Source organism: Oryctolagus cuniculus, chromosome 6 (assembly GCF_051225735.1).
Source record: "Oryctolagus cuniculus isolate XC-2025 breed Fujian yellow rabbit chromosome 6, ASM5122573v1, whole genome shotgun sequence".
Classification (NCBI taxonomy): domain Eukaryota; kingdom Metazoa; phylum Chordata; class Mammalia; order Lagomorpha; family Leporidae; genus Oryctolagus; species Oryctolagus cuniculus.
In genome coordinates, this window is record NC_142872.1 from 40686396 (window position 1) to 40703738 (window position 17343).

Sequence of the window (17343 nt, forward strand, 5' to 3'; positions counted from 1 at the left end):
TTCCACTCTAGATTAATTATAAAATGCTGATGAGGCTTTCATGTCATAATTAGCATTCTTTACCCTATTTCATCTGGTACCTCTGGGTCAAAAATCTAGTCTATTGACTGTGACAAGGAGTTAACCACAACTTTAAGTGGTCTATAATTATAACAGTGTTATCGAGCATTTGTTCTAAAAACAAATCACGTATTTCACAGAAATATGGAAGAATGCCAACTTATTAATAGCCAGCAGTGCGTTGATAAGCTGGCTCTCTGGAGGAGAAAAAAGCTTTGATTTTCAGTGTTGCCAGTTTCAGTGGTATAAATATTTCTGCTGTGACTGATTTTAAGTTATCAGTCATTTGACAACAGGCTCCAAATTTTCTAAATATTTAGCAATAATTTTTTGCATAAGCAATAACTTTTTGAATAAGCACCGGCATGCCCCTGAATAGATGATACAAATACTGGAATCTTATGTTGGAATAATGATACTTTTTAATTATCCTGTAATGCCTTGATTCAATTAAAACTCATCCATTAAGAAAAAGATTTAATGTGATACTTAAGAGCACTTTACAATAGTTATAATATTGTGAGTCCCAGACTACTTTGAGGAGCTAATCAAAGCAACAAATCTTGCCAAGGCAGGAGAAAAGCACACACTAAGAATTTTGAATACAACTAAAGGGAATTCTTGAACCTCCTGACATTTGTTCACAAGTCTCAGATTAAGAATATATGTTATTTCTTTGTGATAGAGAAACTAATTTGAGAAGCAACATTCTGAATGTCACTGCTTGGGAGTTCACTAAGTATGTAGATTACTGGAGAGCCCATAAGTCACTTTCTGATTTCAGAAGAGTTAAATTACCAATATTTGATGAATAATAGAAACTGGACTCTTCTCTTATTATTCCAAAATTCAGAGATCACAAGGAATTCATGTAAAAGGTCCTGACATCAACCATAAGTAGCATTGACCAATTTAGTTTAAATTTATCCCTTTGTTCTACTTATTTTGTGTATAAGCTAACTCTAATACTTGCTTGATTCCATTTTTATTTCAAGATACGTGCTTCATGTTTGTGTATGTGTATGTTTGTATATAAGCACAGCGCAGTGAGCACTTTTTCCCCCTTTTTAAACTTACTGTGTTTTTAAAAAGCCAAACTAAGCCTTGACATATGACTAAATTAAATATTTTTGTCTTCTGACTAGCTGGAATTCCTTTTTACATTGCATTATAATGCTCCTATTTGTGTTTTGTAACACACATACCAATTAGATTTAAATAATTTATTTGGTAGGGGTTTCTAGGATAGTCATCTCTTCTACTAGATGTAAACTTTCCAGGCTAGGAAATTCATAACTTGGCCTGATGCATATTTTCAAATGGACACTAAGTGAAGATTTTGTGAACAAAAGAATTAATGAGTAAATGATAATTTTTAATGCTAGTTGTAAGAGAAAAAGTTAAATGAGGAACAAATAAAAAGAGACTAAGTTTATCAAGTAACCAACTTGTTATCTTCAGGTTTAGCATTGCTTCTTTGTCCATCCGTTGACCAGCTCCAGGAGCACTTCCAGTGCTGGTCCTTAGGAACTGAAGTTATGTACAGTGACTCTGCTAGATTCTCATTTAAGAATGTCTCCTTTTAAATGAAAGAAGCAAACTCATTTGTCTTTCATTCTGGGGTTTTGTTATGTCTTTTCAGTTTAATCCTCAAGTGAAGAGAGAATTCTGCTTTAACAGCATGAACTGTCATAAGAGGTTAATTAAAGTTAGATTGTAATTTGCAAGGAATTTTGTTTTTACTTCTTTTTAATGTCAATTCATTTTGAATATGACTATTAAGTTGGTAAATGATGATGTCAGAGACCAATATTGTCTTTGATCAATGGGGTCATTCATTCAATTTAAGGGTATGGTGCAACTAAATGTTAGAACTTGCCTGCTTCAGCATCAGCTGTCCCTGAGACCCAGAGGGGGCTTCTTCTACCACATACACAGCAGGCATGGCATTATTAGAACAACTGATTAAATGGACAATTGAAGTTCAAATATCCCTGTCTGAAATGTGATTTAGTATTTTGGCTCTGAGCATGGTTCTATTTAGAACTGTTGTCTGGTCCGTACATTAGACTGTGAAGCCAACTTAATCCATGACATATTTATTGAACTTCTACCATTGTGACACACATATTGCCAGGGTTTCAACAATAGAAAAACATGAATGCAAGATACTTCATGCTTTTGACAAATATACATTTTGGTAAAGCAAGAATACAAATCAGTATAATGCAAAGCAAAGAGTTAAGAACCACTTGAAAGAGATAACAGCTTCTTGGAGGTAAAACCTTGAGAGGAGCACTGAAGGATGGGTAGGGTAGAAATGGCTGGAAGTCAGTGATGAAGAGGCATACTATGTACAACCAAGGAATACTGTGGGACACATTTTCCTAAGTTCAAGTCATCCAGTTAGACCCGAATGTGCATTACTTGTGATGGTGTAATGGAAGGTGAGTGTGAGAAGGAGACTTTGCCCACGTAATACGTGTGAAAATCATTGTCTAGGTAATAGGAGCTTGGTTAGGCAAAAGTGATGGGTTTAAGACCAGTCATTGCATGCTACTTATCTTTGTTCCAAGATAGTGGGCCACAAATAGACCACATTATGAAAATTACTTTTTGTTACAGTTTATATCTCTTTTGACCTGCTACCACACCCTCCTCTCTCTTCCCATTCTTTCCTAAGTTGAATTCATATCTGACATTATTCCTGATGAGGAATAACTTTTTTTTTTTTTTTTGACAGGCAGAGTGGACAGTGAGAGAGAGAGACAGAGAGAGAAAGGTCTTCCTTTGCCGTTGGATCACCCTCCAATGGCCGCCGCTGCAGCCGGCGCACCGCGCTGATCCGATGGCAGGAGCCAGGAACCAGGTGCTTTTCCTGGTCTCCCATGGGGTGCAGGGCCCAAGCACCTGGACCATCCTCCACTGCACTCCCTGGCCATAGCAGAGAGCTGGCCTGGAAGAGGGGCAACCGGGACAGAATCCGGCGCCCCAACCGGGACTAGAACCCGGTGTGCCGGCGCCGCAAGGTGGAGGATTAGCCTATTGAGCCACGGCGCCGGCTCGCTGATGAGGAATAACTTATAATGACTTGGGGGCTGGAGTGGGTGGGGCTGGGGTGTAGGGCATATCAGTTCGAAGGAGCATTCCCATGTCATCAGGGAAGTTAATGTAAAAGACTTCAGGACTCTAAGGCATCGGATTGTAATGGGAGTAGATGAGACAGTAGGATAAATAGATTGCTGTGGATCAACAGTGATGGGGGTTCCTCCAAGCATACAGAGTTGAATAGTACCAGCATGCCCATCTTAGTCCAGCTCCATGGCCCTTGGTTGTGGGAGTGACAGCCTAACTCAGAGGGTAGGTAATTGAGGAAAACCATCCCCAGTAATGGAAATCACTCCAAATATTGGTGCCATGCTTTGCTAGTCATGTTCTCTTCATGAACTAGTGAGGCGGCATGCAGAGGTTAGGATAGCAGAAAAATAGTTTAATTTAAAATAAGAAGATTCTGGATTTGGGGGCCCCGATCTAAGTCTGAGTTTGTAGTTTGCTTTAAAAAAAGTAGAAATGGGTACATAGGTTTTTAGAGCCATTTTACCTCCTTAAGGTCATAAAAAGAAGGCATAGATTATAGGATCTGCCTCTCTGTAAACTCAAAAAGTTCAGGCCTCCTAAAGGTGGCACTTTTAACAGCTCCTCTTATGATTCCTGTAGAGTGCAGAGGGCTGCTGGAGAGGTGAGTGTTACAGGGGGGTGACTGGGGACCTGCATCTTCAGTCAGATCCACAAGGTGGCATTCTGTCAAGAAAATGTTCCGCTGTGTAGGTGGTTCCTGTGAGTGATGCTGGGTGTGCCCCCGTTTGCAGGAAGGAGAGATCACGTTCCTGAACGCTGCCTGGAAGCGGCGAGACAGTAAGTTATAGATAATGGGGTTGACAGCTGAGCTCAGGTAGAAGAAGACACCTGGAATGCAGAAATGACAAGCTGAGAAGAAACTCAGTGAAAGGTAGAATAGGGAGAATCATAAATAATGAACAAAGAACTGGAATCCTTCTGATTGTCCCGTATATATATAACTCTAGTAATTGAGATTACAAAATGCTCTGAACATACCTACCACCTGTGTACTTAGCAATCAAATAGAAAGATTAAAGATTGTTGGAAAAATTTAGGCTGGCAAGGGATCTCTCTGAGATGCTTTCAACTTCCTTTGATCCCTACTTGATTAATGAGAGAACATGTTCCCCGTAGCAGTAATGAGAGATGCTTAAGTATCAGAGGAAAGAGAGATATTTTCCTATCATTGGAATTTTTACTTAAATCTAGAATTTGAAAGAACAAGTAATAGAGGAATGGTGAATCAGTTAAAGCTTAGCCCTTGCTGAGATTTCTTAAAATGCTAAGTACCTCCTCCAAGAAAGATTCCCCAGTATTCTTTCCTTATCTGCCTCCTTCCCTTACTGACTTTTCTGACTTATCGAATAATTGTATTTTATTTTTTCTGTCACCTGGGTTGCTTATTGCCATTCTCTTTGGAATACACTATTGCTTTATTATCATATGTTACTTTATTTCTCCAAGGCCCAAGATGAGCCCAAGTTTAGGAATCAGAGGACCTGGTTCTTACCTTGGTCCTAGCTTGTGCTGGACCTTAGACAAACTTTCATAGTTCATTTTTTCTCCATAAAATGGGAATGAAAATTCCAGCTTACCCCACTTCCCTGGATTACTACAAGGATAAAGTTGGGATACCATCTATACAGGAGCTAAGAATATAATGCAAGTGATAGGTACTATTGTCAGCATGTTTCTAGTTATCCTCATTTATATCATTCAGGGCATTAATTGTGTCATATGGCCTAAGAACAGAATAGGCAGGTTGGGATATACAAAGAAATAAATACGGATTGACAGCCCTAAAGGCACTCGGATCTGGCTGAAAAGCCCATGAGAGTATTTCAGGCATGGAAAGCCAAGACACTCTGGCAAAAAGATCTCTGTGAGTGAGATCCCAGTGGAAAGAACAGGTCTTCAAAGAGGGAGGTGCCTTTCTCTGAAGGGGGGAGAGAACCTCCACTTTGACTATGACCGTGTCTAAACAAGATAAGAGTTGGAGAACTCAAGGGGCTTCCATAGCCTTGGAAACTCATGACTGGTGCATAGGGAGATTACTGATGCCATAAACAGGAGTGTCAATTTGTAAAGTCAACAACAGGAGTCACTGTGCACTTACTCCTCATGTAGGATCTCTGTCCTTAATGTGCTGTACACTGAGGCTTAATGCTATAACGAGTACTCAAACAGTATATTTCACTTTGTGTTTCTATGGGGGTGCAAACGATTGAAATCTTTACTTAATGTACACTAAACTGATCTTCTGTAAAAAAAAAAAAAAAAAAGAAATTATCAATTCCCAACTTGACTCTCACTGGGATTAAACATGACAATAGGTCTGATCTGATTTCATCATCATTTAAAAAAAAATCATCTATTATTTTTCACTTTATGTTTCTGTGTGGGAGCAAACTGTTGAAATACTTACTTAATGTATACTAAGCTGATCTTCTGTATATTAAGATAATCGAAAATGAATCTTGATGTGAATGGAAGGGGAGAGGGAGTGGGAAAGGGGAGGGTTGTGGGTGGGAGGGACGGTATGGGGGGGGAAGCCATTGTAACCCATGAGTCGTACTTTGGAAATTTATATTCATTAAATAAAAGATAAAAAAAATAAATAAATACGGATTGAACTCTTTTTTTTTTTTTTTTTTGACAGGCAGAGTGGACAATGAGAGAGAGAGACAGAGAGAAAGGTCTTCCTTTTGCCTTTGGTTCACCCTCCAATGGCCGCCACGGCCGGCTCACTGCGCTGATCTGATGGCAGGAGCCAGGTACTTCTCCTGGTCTCCCATGGGGTGCAGGGCCCAAGCACTTGGACCATCCTCCACTGCACTCCCTGGCCACAGGAGAGAGCTGGCCTGGAAGAGGGGCAACTGGGACAGAATCCGGCGCCCCGACCGGGACTAGAACCCCGTGTGCCGGTGCCGCAAGGCGGAGGATTAGCCTATTGAGCCGCGGCGCCGGCTGCAATTGAACTCTTACTGTGTGCCAGGAGCTTCAAGGCACATTGAGAGATGGTGAATTTAGAATTTTTCCCCTAAGTACTTGATGAAATAGTATTGCAGAGACCAGATCTATGACTAAATTGAAGAATTAAAAGCTGAACAACATGAAACTATTATGCCGAAAACCATGCTATATCCACTCATATAATGTAGTAACACAAAGACTATTATGGTTATGAAAGATTTAGTGTGGTAATTGAACTATAGCCAGAGCTTGAAATGGATAGCAAACAGAAAGTAAGGAGAGTGTGTTGCAGGCAGAAGGCATAGCATGCACAAATGAGCAGAAGTAAAAATTTTTGCATGATACACAAATAATGTACAGAACTCTCTAACTATGTTGATAAATGTATTGTGTGTGAATGGAAATATTACAACTTGGAGGCTGAAAAAACAAGTTGAGGGAATTTTCTGTAGGATTTAAGAGGTTTAAACATTATCTAGTTTTCAGTGTGGGGGAAGGACAAATGGCACCTTAACTCCTTAATGTCATCCTTGATTCCGCAATGTGGCCGCCTTGACACCTCTGGAGCTACTTAGTCAGCTGGTCAATTTCATGTGAACTTATAGGTTATTCCAGTTTCTTTGAACTTTCCCATTTTCCTGTGATTAATCATAAAGATAAGCTAATAGCTATAAATATTTTTGAGGTTTGGCCTTGGATAGCTAATGGTTGAACCAAAGAGTACTAATGTCTAGGTCTAAACTATACAGAGGCCTGCTGAGTTCAAAAGGAAGGGTGAAAAAAATAGATGATACAATGTTATCTGATTAACTAACATAAATTGATCTTTTCTTTTATCTCTGGTTGCATCTTTGATAATATAAAGAGCCCAGAGAATCAGCCAGTGACTAGCAGAGGTAGGGTAATGGAATGGCCCGCACCTCTGACCAACAGTTCTGTTGACTGAGAACAAAGGACCCAGGTGGCCAGCCTCCGCAATGCTTTTGTGTACAGAACACAGAACTTGAAGTTAGATGACTTGGGCTTGAACCCTGTTTTTACTGTTTTGCATATGATTGTCTATAGGAAGACTATTTCTTCTTGTGGAACCGTGTTTTTGTACTATAGCATGTTAATGACAGTATCCACTAAACAACTTATTTTAATTTTAAAAATAGATAAAAGAATTTTATAGCTCAAAAATTTGTTTAATGCACTTGGTATCATTTGCTTCTTTACAATCTGCTATGGTTTTTCTGAGCAGGCATCACTTCCATTTTGAAGATACTTTAACATGAAGGAAACCATGGACTTCAGATACTTCCAAATACTAATGGTGTAACTGAGGAGCCAGTCCAGGTCCCCTGACATCATGATTTTACATCACTGTTTCCACCACATTCTATAGTATCTTCAACATGCAGAATTAATGTAGTCTAAAAGCAGACCTTAATGTTCCATGAGCACCCTTTGGTTGGCTCACATGAGGATTTAACTCTTGTGAAAGGCAATACAAGGTTTCAGGGATATGATATTCACTAAGAACAGATCCACTTGTATTGCCATTGGAGGGGAAACTAAAGGCATTATCCCATAACCATTTTCCGACTATAGCCATTATTCTTAGAGTAAGGTTTTTCTATGAAGTAGCCTCCAAAGAGTGATGTGCTATATTTCTGTGAAAACAGTAACATCAATATTTTAAAAAATTAACATCAAATGTCTTCATCGCTATATGGCAGGTCTCTATGATAAACTGGTATACTCAGGCATGTGAGCAAGATGAAGAAGTTGCCATTACCTGAATACTTGTCATTCAACAAGGGATCTGAGTCTTTACCTGATACCACATGAATGAGATTGAACACAGCAGCCAGGGATTCATTCCATTCTTCCACAAAGCTGAAGAAGAGTCGGTCAATATGGAATGGGGTCCAACAGATAGCAAACGCTAAGACTAAGACAACTGGAAGGGGATGATAAATGGGAGAGGAAAAGGCAGTCTTAGCAAGGATAGATGTCCATTGTTGAGTCTGTCATCCGTTCCCTCTAGCAGTTTGCTTTGTTAAGCTGCAACTGTTACAGGCAAACTATATTGAAAGAGCCTCTGTAGTGAGTATTTAAGCATAAGAATGAATTGAACAGGACCTAGGATATGTTTTCCAAACGACTGAACAAGTTTTCTTATATAATCTAAGTTTCCTTTAGAACATTTAGAAAATGCTGTATATATCTCACAGTTCTGAACATGTTTTTCTGTCAAAACAAAGTATGCTGCAGGTAGACCATGGGAGCCATATAAACTGATTGAAAAAATAAAATAGTTAGATTCAAGTACTTGGTGTTTCTTAGAGTCATGGATTAAAGACAAATTGTTACATTTTTATATGAATTCATTTGTAACTCTAGAAATAATTTGAAGTTTCTCTGAACTCGATCATTTAGAATTATGTGAAGAAAAATTGAACAAGCAGCATAAGATTGCTTTACATGTATCTTTTGATTTGAAAGGGATGTATTTGGAAATGCAAATTTCCAGAGCATAGAATTCCTTCCAGTTTGTTATCTTCAGTTCTCACGGCAGAGGCAGAGATTGCTGCTACTGTAGTTTGTCTTTGGAACATTCAAGCTCCATAAATACAAATATATACTAAATCCTTTGCTTTTCTGTGACACGATTCTTGGGATTTACCTTAGAATAATCTTGTGGGGACTGGGGAAGAGATAGGGTAGAAATGGGGTATGGATAGATTAGCTATGGGTTGACACTTTGGGATTCTGATGAGTACCTGCACATCCATCACATTCATTTGAGAGCTCTCTGAACTTGGATGCACTTTTGAAGTTTCTTAGCGAATAGTGCATATATTTCCTTTGGCATTAAACACATTCAGAATCAAGGTCCACCTATATGGTGTGGTTTCGGGAGAATTTGAAAGTTCTTTTGAGTTTACCTTCCTTCCACCCCACATTCCAAGAGAAAGTCCTTAATCTGTTTACTACTGCCTACAATTCCCTTCAGTTAGAAATTTAGTTGCTGATAAAATTAGACCTCCTCCCAAGGCAAATACGTTATAATCCACTTTGTTATTATGACTTTAATGTGAGTGAATATTCAAGTCTTTTTCTGAGTAGATAATGAATAAAGTGAATAGGGGACACATAATACAGACACTAGGTTTCTTTATAGGAAAAGTCAGGTGCCAACAGGGACAAAAATGTCCAAGAAAATGGCAGTTAAAGGCAAAAAGACTGCAGTGACTTCAGTGTTATTTTTTCTCATGGTTATACTGAGTGTTTTATGTGTACATAAGCCTTGAAGTTTCATTTCTTTCAAACTTGAGGTTTTAATGTGGAAAGTTTGTTGCACATCTCTTTTCTCTCATCAGTAAATCACAGAGATGAGTGCTAGATCATATATTTTTATAACATTCTTTTGGGAGAGCATAAAGCAGTACCATGATAGTTATTTTTTAGCCTTTACAAAAGTATACTTTTTGATGCAACATTATACAAGGTCACAGGTGTGATGACTACTTAGAGATCCTCTTGGACTAATGTTCTTAATTTGGATTGGGAAGATTCCCTGGAGTCCTTGGGTATGCACCAGGGGGTTCATGATCCCCTGAAATGGATTAGAAAATGTTACATTTATGTGCACTTATATACATTCTAGGTAGACAGCCCATGGTTTTAATCATGTTTGTAAGGAAATTCATAACACAAATAGAATAAAAGCTACCTGTTCATTTTATAGAGGAAAAAAGTGATGCTCATAGGGTAGATGTAATTTACTGAACACTACACAGAGTGTATTGCAATGCCTCAAATTCAACATATTTTCTTGAGGGCTCGTACTAAACATGAAGCAAAACTTGAAGCTTGAGCAATCCAGAGCAGACAGACCATTTTATTAGTTTGAAATCACTTTGAACCTGACCCCAGCAGCACTTTGTTAGCACCAAAGGAAACTCCTTAGCTTTTATAAAAACAGCAACAAAAACCAACACACATTAACAAAATGCTGGACTTACACAGCATCTTGGTGACTGATTTTCTGGAGGGTCTTTGAATATTTGCGGTCACTTCCTTTACATCAAGGGATTTATCTTTCTTCAGCTAAAAGGGAAAGTGGAAAGAGACAGTAAGAAAGGGAAGCATTCTTGACCCATTATGGATCTTGACCCATTCTGAGCAGTGAAACTTAACCCCCGCCTCCACCCCACCTGGCCTTTTGTGCAAAGGTAAACAAACACACAGGGATAGGGTTTGTGTTGTGGTGCAAGAGGGTTAAGCTGTTGCTTGCAGTGCTGGCATCCCGCATGGGAGTGCCAGGTCACATCGGAACCACTCCGTTTCCAATCTGCTCCCTGCTAACATGCCTGGGAAGTCAATGGAAGATGGGTAGTCTCCTGCCACCCATGGGATAGACCAGGATGGAGGTCCTGGCTGTTGGCTTTGGCCTGGCCTAGACCTGGCTGTTGTGGCAATTTGGGGAGTGAAACAGTGGGTGGAAGGACTTAATCCTTCTCTCTATTTTTCTCTGTATTCTCTCGTTCTCTCCACTTGTTTCCTCTCTCTCTCCTGTTTCTCTCTTGGTCTCAGTCTCTGTCACTCTGCTTTTAAAATAAATATAGATTTTATTTATTTATTTATTTGACAGGTAGAGTTACAGACAGTGAGAGAGAGAAACAGAGAGAAAGGAAAGGTCTTCCTTCCATTAGTTCACTCCCCAAGTGGCCGCAATGGCTGGAGCTATGCCGATCAGAAGCCAGGAGCCAGGTGCTTCTTCCTGGTCTCCCATGTGGGTGCAGGGGCCCAAGCACTTGGGCCATCCTCCACTGCCTTCCTGGGCCACAGCAGAGAGCTGGACTGGAAGAGGAGCAACCAGGACTAGAACCCTGCGCCCATATGGGATGCTGGCGCTGAAGGCGGAGGATTAACCAAGTGAGCCACGGCACCAACCCCTGTAAATAAATCTTAAAAGTAAATAAAAATCTTCAAAAAGTTCGTGAAATAGAATATTATGAAGAAATTATATGTGGATTTCAAAATTTTTGTGTCTGATTAAGTTATATTTTAATTCCATTTTATTGTGAACCTTTTGAAGTACCTTGATTGAAGTTCTGGGAAGTCAGGTGTGTCTCGGTGCCATATGGGCCCTGAAGCATCTGCTTGTATGATTGAACCTGGCCATCTGACTCCTGAAGATATTGGTGCTCCTGACATATATCTGTGTCTTTAAAAGTGTGAGATGAAAGGTTTGCTGATATTGGCCCATTATAGCTAGACCTTGAAAAAGATGGAACTAACTGTGAAATTATTTAGGAATAGAAGGAAGAAAACTGAAGATTGTAATACAGCAATAATAAAACAGTAATATCAAACTGCAGACAGAATTTATCTTCATATATGGTACATGATAAGAAGTAGCTATATTATTGCTATTATTATGACTCTTGTTATTGCCCAAAGATTACTCAAAAGATATAATAAAAACTGCAATTTTTGAAATATAAGTATTAATTTATGTTTGTTGACCCACTCATGTAGATTACTGAGTTCTTTCTGTATACCCCCTTTCTGATGGTACCATTCACTCATAAGTAGTGCTTGTACTGATACAAAGAAGCAGTTAGGTGCAGTGAGAAAAAAAGCAAAAATATGTTCAAGATTAGAGCCATGTATCACACTACAAACTTTAAGTTGCTAATTGTTTCATACTAATTTTAAAATTCATAGTTATTATAAAAGATATTTATTCCATTACTTGGCTGCAGTCTATAATCAAGACAGTAAAAGGGTTTTAAGATCTATTAATCTCTTATTTGGTTGTGTTTAGTAGTTCTCAGTGGTAATTTCTCCACTCCTAAGAATAATTTCCTCACGTCAAATATCAAACACAATTCTTGTATGAACAAGTTTCCTGTACAAGTATAGTTTGCACTAAAAAGAAAATTGAGTGTGTACTAATTATTACTTACTTTGCATCTTCCTTAGAGTATAGTGACATAACTAGCTTACTAGCAGAAAGTGAAAAAATTAATACTTATCTACGTGGCACATGGTTCCAAAGAACTTAGAGTAGTTGACCTACAGGAATAGAATCTTCACAATTTGTTTAGCTAATCACAATTTGTTAGCTAATTTGTTTAGCTACACCCAAGCTTTTATTTTAAAACTACGCAAAGAGGAGTGAAAAATTGTGGTCACTATGTAGGAAGCTGAGAAGCCTCTTATCCCTCTCCCTTTAGCTACGGAAGATTAAAGTGAATGAGAGGCTCAGGAATCCATGTTTATATATGATCTTGATCATTTGTTAATAATGAATGAAATATTTCTACCAGCTTTTCATGTATGTAACTTTGAAAATCAGTTTCAAAATACCAATATATAGTAATAGATTTTGTGTATATAGCTTTACAATTAGAACTCTACATCCACACACAACCTCGTGTTTGAGATGCTTAAATTCTGCTGCAGTTTGAACATGCATTCTCACCAACTAATGTATTAATACTATATACAGGAGATAGAAGGACCAGGCCAAAACTTCACCAGTATTTTCCCCCTGATGGAGAGGAACTTGCCCTGGGATCATCTCTTTTCCAACTCTCTAATGTTTGAACCCTGGAAAGCAGCTCAGTGGAGACTCCCATCCTAGAAATATGAAACTTCCCTAAATGTTTAGCTTGAGCACTTTTGTGGCTTCCCTCCTCCTCTCCTGATGCTGGTATTTCATCAGTCTCAGGTCTGCTGCTTTCTGAAGGCATTGAGTCCCTGAGTCAGTCACACCCTGAGACTGGCCAAGAGATTCAGTCACTTACCAACCATTAGGATTGCTTGAATCTCTTAGTTAAAAAAGGGCTTTTGAGACAGATTTCCAGGTCTTGTAATGGTAGGGAAGCTGAAGGCCAGAAATGAGGGAAACATTTTTCCTGATTTCACTCACTGAGCTTACAGTATAATTGGCAAGAAATAAATTAAAGAATCCACAAGTATAGATTATAAGTTGTAGTGAAAGAAAATAACTGGGAGCCCTGAGCAGCTCTAAGGGCAGGTATAGTCAGGGAACCTGGGAGAGATTCCCTGAGGAAGTGCAATTGAAATAAGACTTAAAGGACAAGTAAAAGGGGTAGAGACACTAAAGGAATTGTTGTGGTGAACAATAGAAATATTTCAGGCAAAATGTGGAGGCTCTGAAGTGAAGCCTACAGATACAACCTGTTTCTGCTGACGTCCAGTCTATAGATTGTTAAGTTATTTTAGGAGTGACTTTCTCGGCACATAGCTCCTTTCCTGATACCCTCTGGTAGCTTGGATAGCACCTCAGTCTTCCTAGAGCAGAGTGTTGTAAGGTGTATTGCACACATAAAGGAAACTTGACTGGTTTCTAAGCTGCTTATTGTCTTGGCTGTCGCTTAGCTCCTCATATAAGTTAGCTGTGGGTTCCTGAAAACAAAATACAGTGACACTTGGAGTTATTGCGGTTTGTAGGGGAAGAATGTGATTTCTATTCAGAGTTGAAAATTACTCCCTAACTGACCAAAGATGAGTGACTCATAGATGTTAGACAGGGTAGAATTGACAAATTCTGGGCGGGGATTTCTCCAAGGATTTAGGATACTTGGAGTTGTGAAGTAGTTTTCCCCCTCAGTGAGAATCATGAGGCTTTTAAAGACATGGCTACACACTAGCCTGGGGTGACATATGTTTCTGGGAATACAGGGACAAAGCCCTTCAGAAGGAGACTGGCACGAGTCTGCCTGATTCAATTTATCCTTGTGCCCAGGTGTCTGTGTCACTTAGAATCTATTATTTTTCCTTAGACCTTGCCATTCCTGTTAGAGACAACAGGTATTCAGAATATCTGCTTCTGTGGCACTGCTTCTGACAATTACCTTTCTCAGAGGTGAACTGATGTGGGAGTGTGCTAGTTGTCACGTCATGTATGGTACCAGAACCATCTTGAAGTGTGTGCTGTGAGTTTGTCTGCTCTGTTCTTCCATTTACAACTCCTGTTGCTCCTGCTCACAGTACTTCTCCCTTTTTTGAGGAATCACAGATTGTTGGAGCCAGAAGGAGACGTAGAGATAATCTGCTATGACCTTTTCATTTTATAAATGGGAAAACTCATTGCAGAAGAATTATGTGGCTTTTCATATATCACCCGTGGACTTGGGAGTCTAAACATCCTTGTAACTTTATGACATGAGCCATCTCCTTAAGTGGGTTGTCATAGTCAAGACTTCCATTTCTATGAATTTGAGTACAGAATATTCTAGGAGAAGAACTATATAGACATCTGCCCTTATCAAAATATTTTCTCAGCTAATTGACACTCAGAAAATAGAAAATAAAAAGAAATCAGTTTATCATGGAGAGTACTGGAAGGAACCTGCAATTTAAGTTGAAAACTGAGTGATAGTTTTGTTTTAATCCCAAATATCTCTATTGACATTTTCTTTTACTCTCTTTCAAGAGCTCCATTCACCTCCCCATCCCTCAGTTTCTACCTGCTGTACAGGGGAACAAATTGATGTCATTCAGGAAATTCATATTCTTTTGTTTTTATTTTAATCTGATATTTTAACCAAAGGGTCAAAGCAACCACAAGGAGGGACCTGACTTCACAATTGTATAGATGGGGAAAGATTATGCTGTCCTGAGACCAATTGGTGCAGTTGACAGAGATAAGGGAGGACAGTAGGGTATAGAAGGGCTTCCCAAGGTGTGGCCACCTAACCCCAGTTTGCCTGATGTGCTTGTTTCAAAGAGGCTACAGCTCAGACCAGATGAGTCCAATTTTTTTCTAAGGGTGTAGAGTGTGCATAATAGTATCCTTAGCAAGTTTTCCAAGTGATTCTCAGAAACACTTAACTATGAGAGCCACAAGCAAAGAGGAGAGGAATCAAAGGTGAGCTATGGAAAGTGACAGGTGGTTGTAATTCCTGCTTGTCTCATTTGAGGAAAAAGCTTTCAGCTTTGTTTCCCCCTCTGAGCTCATCCTGCTTGTCTCTATGATAAATTTCTAGTTCTAAGATTGCCTGGTTCTAAATGATTCTCTTTGGATCAGTGGAACAGGCTGCATGCTGGCTCTAGCCAGCAGCCGGGATACTCACTCTGAGCCCCATGAGATAGTAGAGCACACTGATGACAGTCATGGGGAGGACGTAGAAGAGGAAGGAAGTGACCTGGATGATGAAGTTGTAGATCCACATGGGCGTGATGATCTCACAGGTGGCAGAGCCGGGGACCAAGGAGCCATTGGGGAAGTAGTGGAGCTTGATGCCGTGGATGCTGGTATTGGGCAGAGAGAAAAGGACAGAGAAGCCCCAGACCACGGCCACGATTCTGAGAGCCCGCCGTCTGGTGCTCTCCAGCTTGGCCCGGAGTGGGTGGAGGATGGCCACGTAGCGCTCCACGCTGACCGTGGTGATGCTGAGGATGGAGGCAAAGCACACAGTCTCAAAGAGTGCCGTCTTGAAGTAGCAACCGAGCGGCCCGAACAGGAAGGGGTAGTTGCGCCACATCTCATAGACTTCCAAGGGCATGCCGAGGAGCAGGACCAGGAGATCGGAGACGGCCAGGCTGAAGAGGTAGTAGTTGGTGGGTGTTTTCATGCTCTGGTGCCGCAGAATCACCAGGCACACCAGGACATTGCCCACCACCCCCACCACAAAAATCAGCGCGTACACCACAGACATGGGGAGGAAGAGGTGGCTTCGCCGAGGCCCGCACAGGTAGGCCAGGTAGTCCTCCGTGCTGTTCAGGTATTTCTTGAGTGCATCTTCCAGGTCCTGCTGGCGCCTCCAGGTAGCATTCTCAAGTCTTTCCATCACTGACAACACAGTTTAAGACCCAAGTGTCCCCTGCTATGAAGCGCTGTCCCAAGCTGAGCCAGAAAAAGAGAGAGCTGGGCAAAGCAGAGGCTCCGTGAAGAGGGCTGGGGGAGAGTGAGCGCTTCAGCCTCTAGGTTGGGCTGCTCAGACCGCGGATGCCGGTGGAAGAGCCCCTGAGACAGAAGCCCCTCCCCTCGGCAGGCGCAGGCCAATGAGTGTGTGGCAGGCTGCTCAGGGAGAGGACGCTGAGTGGGGTGTGCTGGCTTTGTGCACAAGGAGCAGGAAAGGAGGGGGAGGCCTTTCTCTGCATTGACAACCTCTGGGGAAACAGCAGAGTGTGGCGGTGACATTGTCCAAGTGTGGGCACTCCCACAACTTTGCAAACAGGGCGAAAGGAAGAATTGAACTTGCAGGGTCATGGATAGATGATTACAAATCTCCATTGATCTTTGTCGCTTAGCAAAAACGGAAGATCAATGGACTTTCTCAGATTACCTTGTTCCACTGGAAATTCAAGGCTGTCTGATAAAAGCACGATCAATTCGACTTTTGGGTTCTGATTGCATCAACAATGGACTCCAAAGCCGAAAGGACGCTTAACATGTCAGCCAGCCCTGCCTGCTATCTGACATTTCAATCTCTGTAGGCAGCATCAAAAACCAGTGAGTTTCAGATTCAGGCATATACAAAGAAATTTGTGAAAGCTGCTCAAATTCTCAGAGTCTCATTTCCTTATCTGTATCATTCATTCTGTTGTGTTTAACACATACTTCTCGAGGATTCATTTTGTGCCAATGTTTTAGGCTTTGTGGATACATCAGTGAGCAAACAAAAAAATTTCTCAGCCCTTGTGAGTTTTATCTGTTTACAGTGGGAATTTCTAAAAATATGCTACCAAACTGATGAATTGATAAAATTTCAGATAGTTGATATGTGATTATTTACAAAGGATAGTCAAAGTTTTATCTCAGCAGGTACCTTTGGGTTGAGGTCTGGATGATGAAAACTCAGATGTAAAAAAATGAAGGAAGTATATTCCCAGCAAAAGAAACAGGAAGTTCAAATGCCCTGAGGCAGAAACAGTCTTGATGTATTTCAGAAATGTGGAGTATAACTGAAACTTAATAAGGATCAGGAGATTTGAATGCATACATTTAAGTGTATTAAGGGTCATGTAAACTCTTACAGGATATTATATATCCTCAAGTTATGCTTGCTGAATGTTAATTCTACTTAATTTATAAATTATATGATGAAACTAAAGATGTCCAAGAATCATCTGTTGGTCCAGATGAGATAGCTAATGTGGCTATAAGGAGTAATTGGCATATCTCAGTGGCTTAAAAGGATAAAAATATATTTTCTACAC

The 17343-nt window shown here is 40.2% G+C and overlaps 1 protein-coding gene across 1 annotated transcript; it reads right to left on the minus strand.

Annotated features, from left to right (window-relative positions):
• Window positions 1-2143: 2143 nt before the first annotated feature.
• On the minus strand, window positions 2144-16122 carry NMUR2 (neuromedin U receptor 2). Its single transcript, XM_008255431.5, has 4 exons — window positions 15255-16122; window positions 10167-10251; window positions 7973-8098; window positions 2144-4026 (listed from the first exon to the last, which is right to left on the minus strand). The coding sequence occupies exons 1-4, from the start codon at window positions 15969-15971 to the stop codon at window positions 3692-3694; spliced, it is 1263 nt and encodes a 420-aa protein (XP_008253653.2). The 5' UTR covers window positions 15972-16122; the 3' UTR covers window positions 2144-3691.
• Between the last annotated feature and the right edge of the window lie 1221 nt (window positions 16123-17343).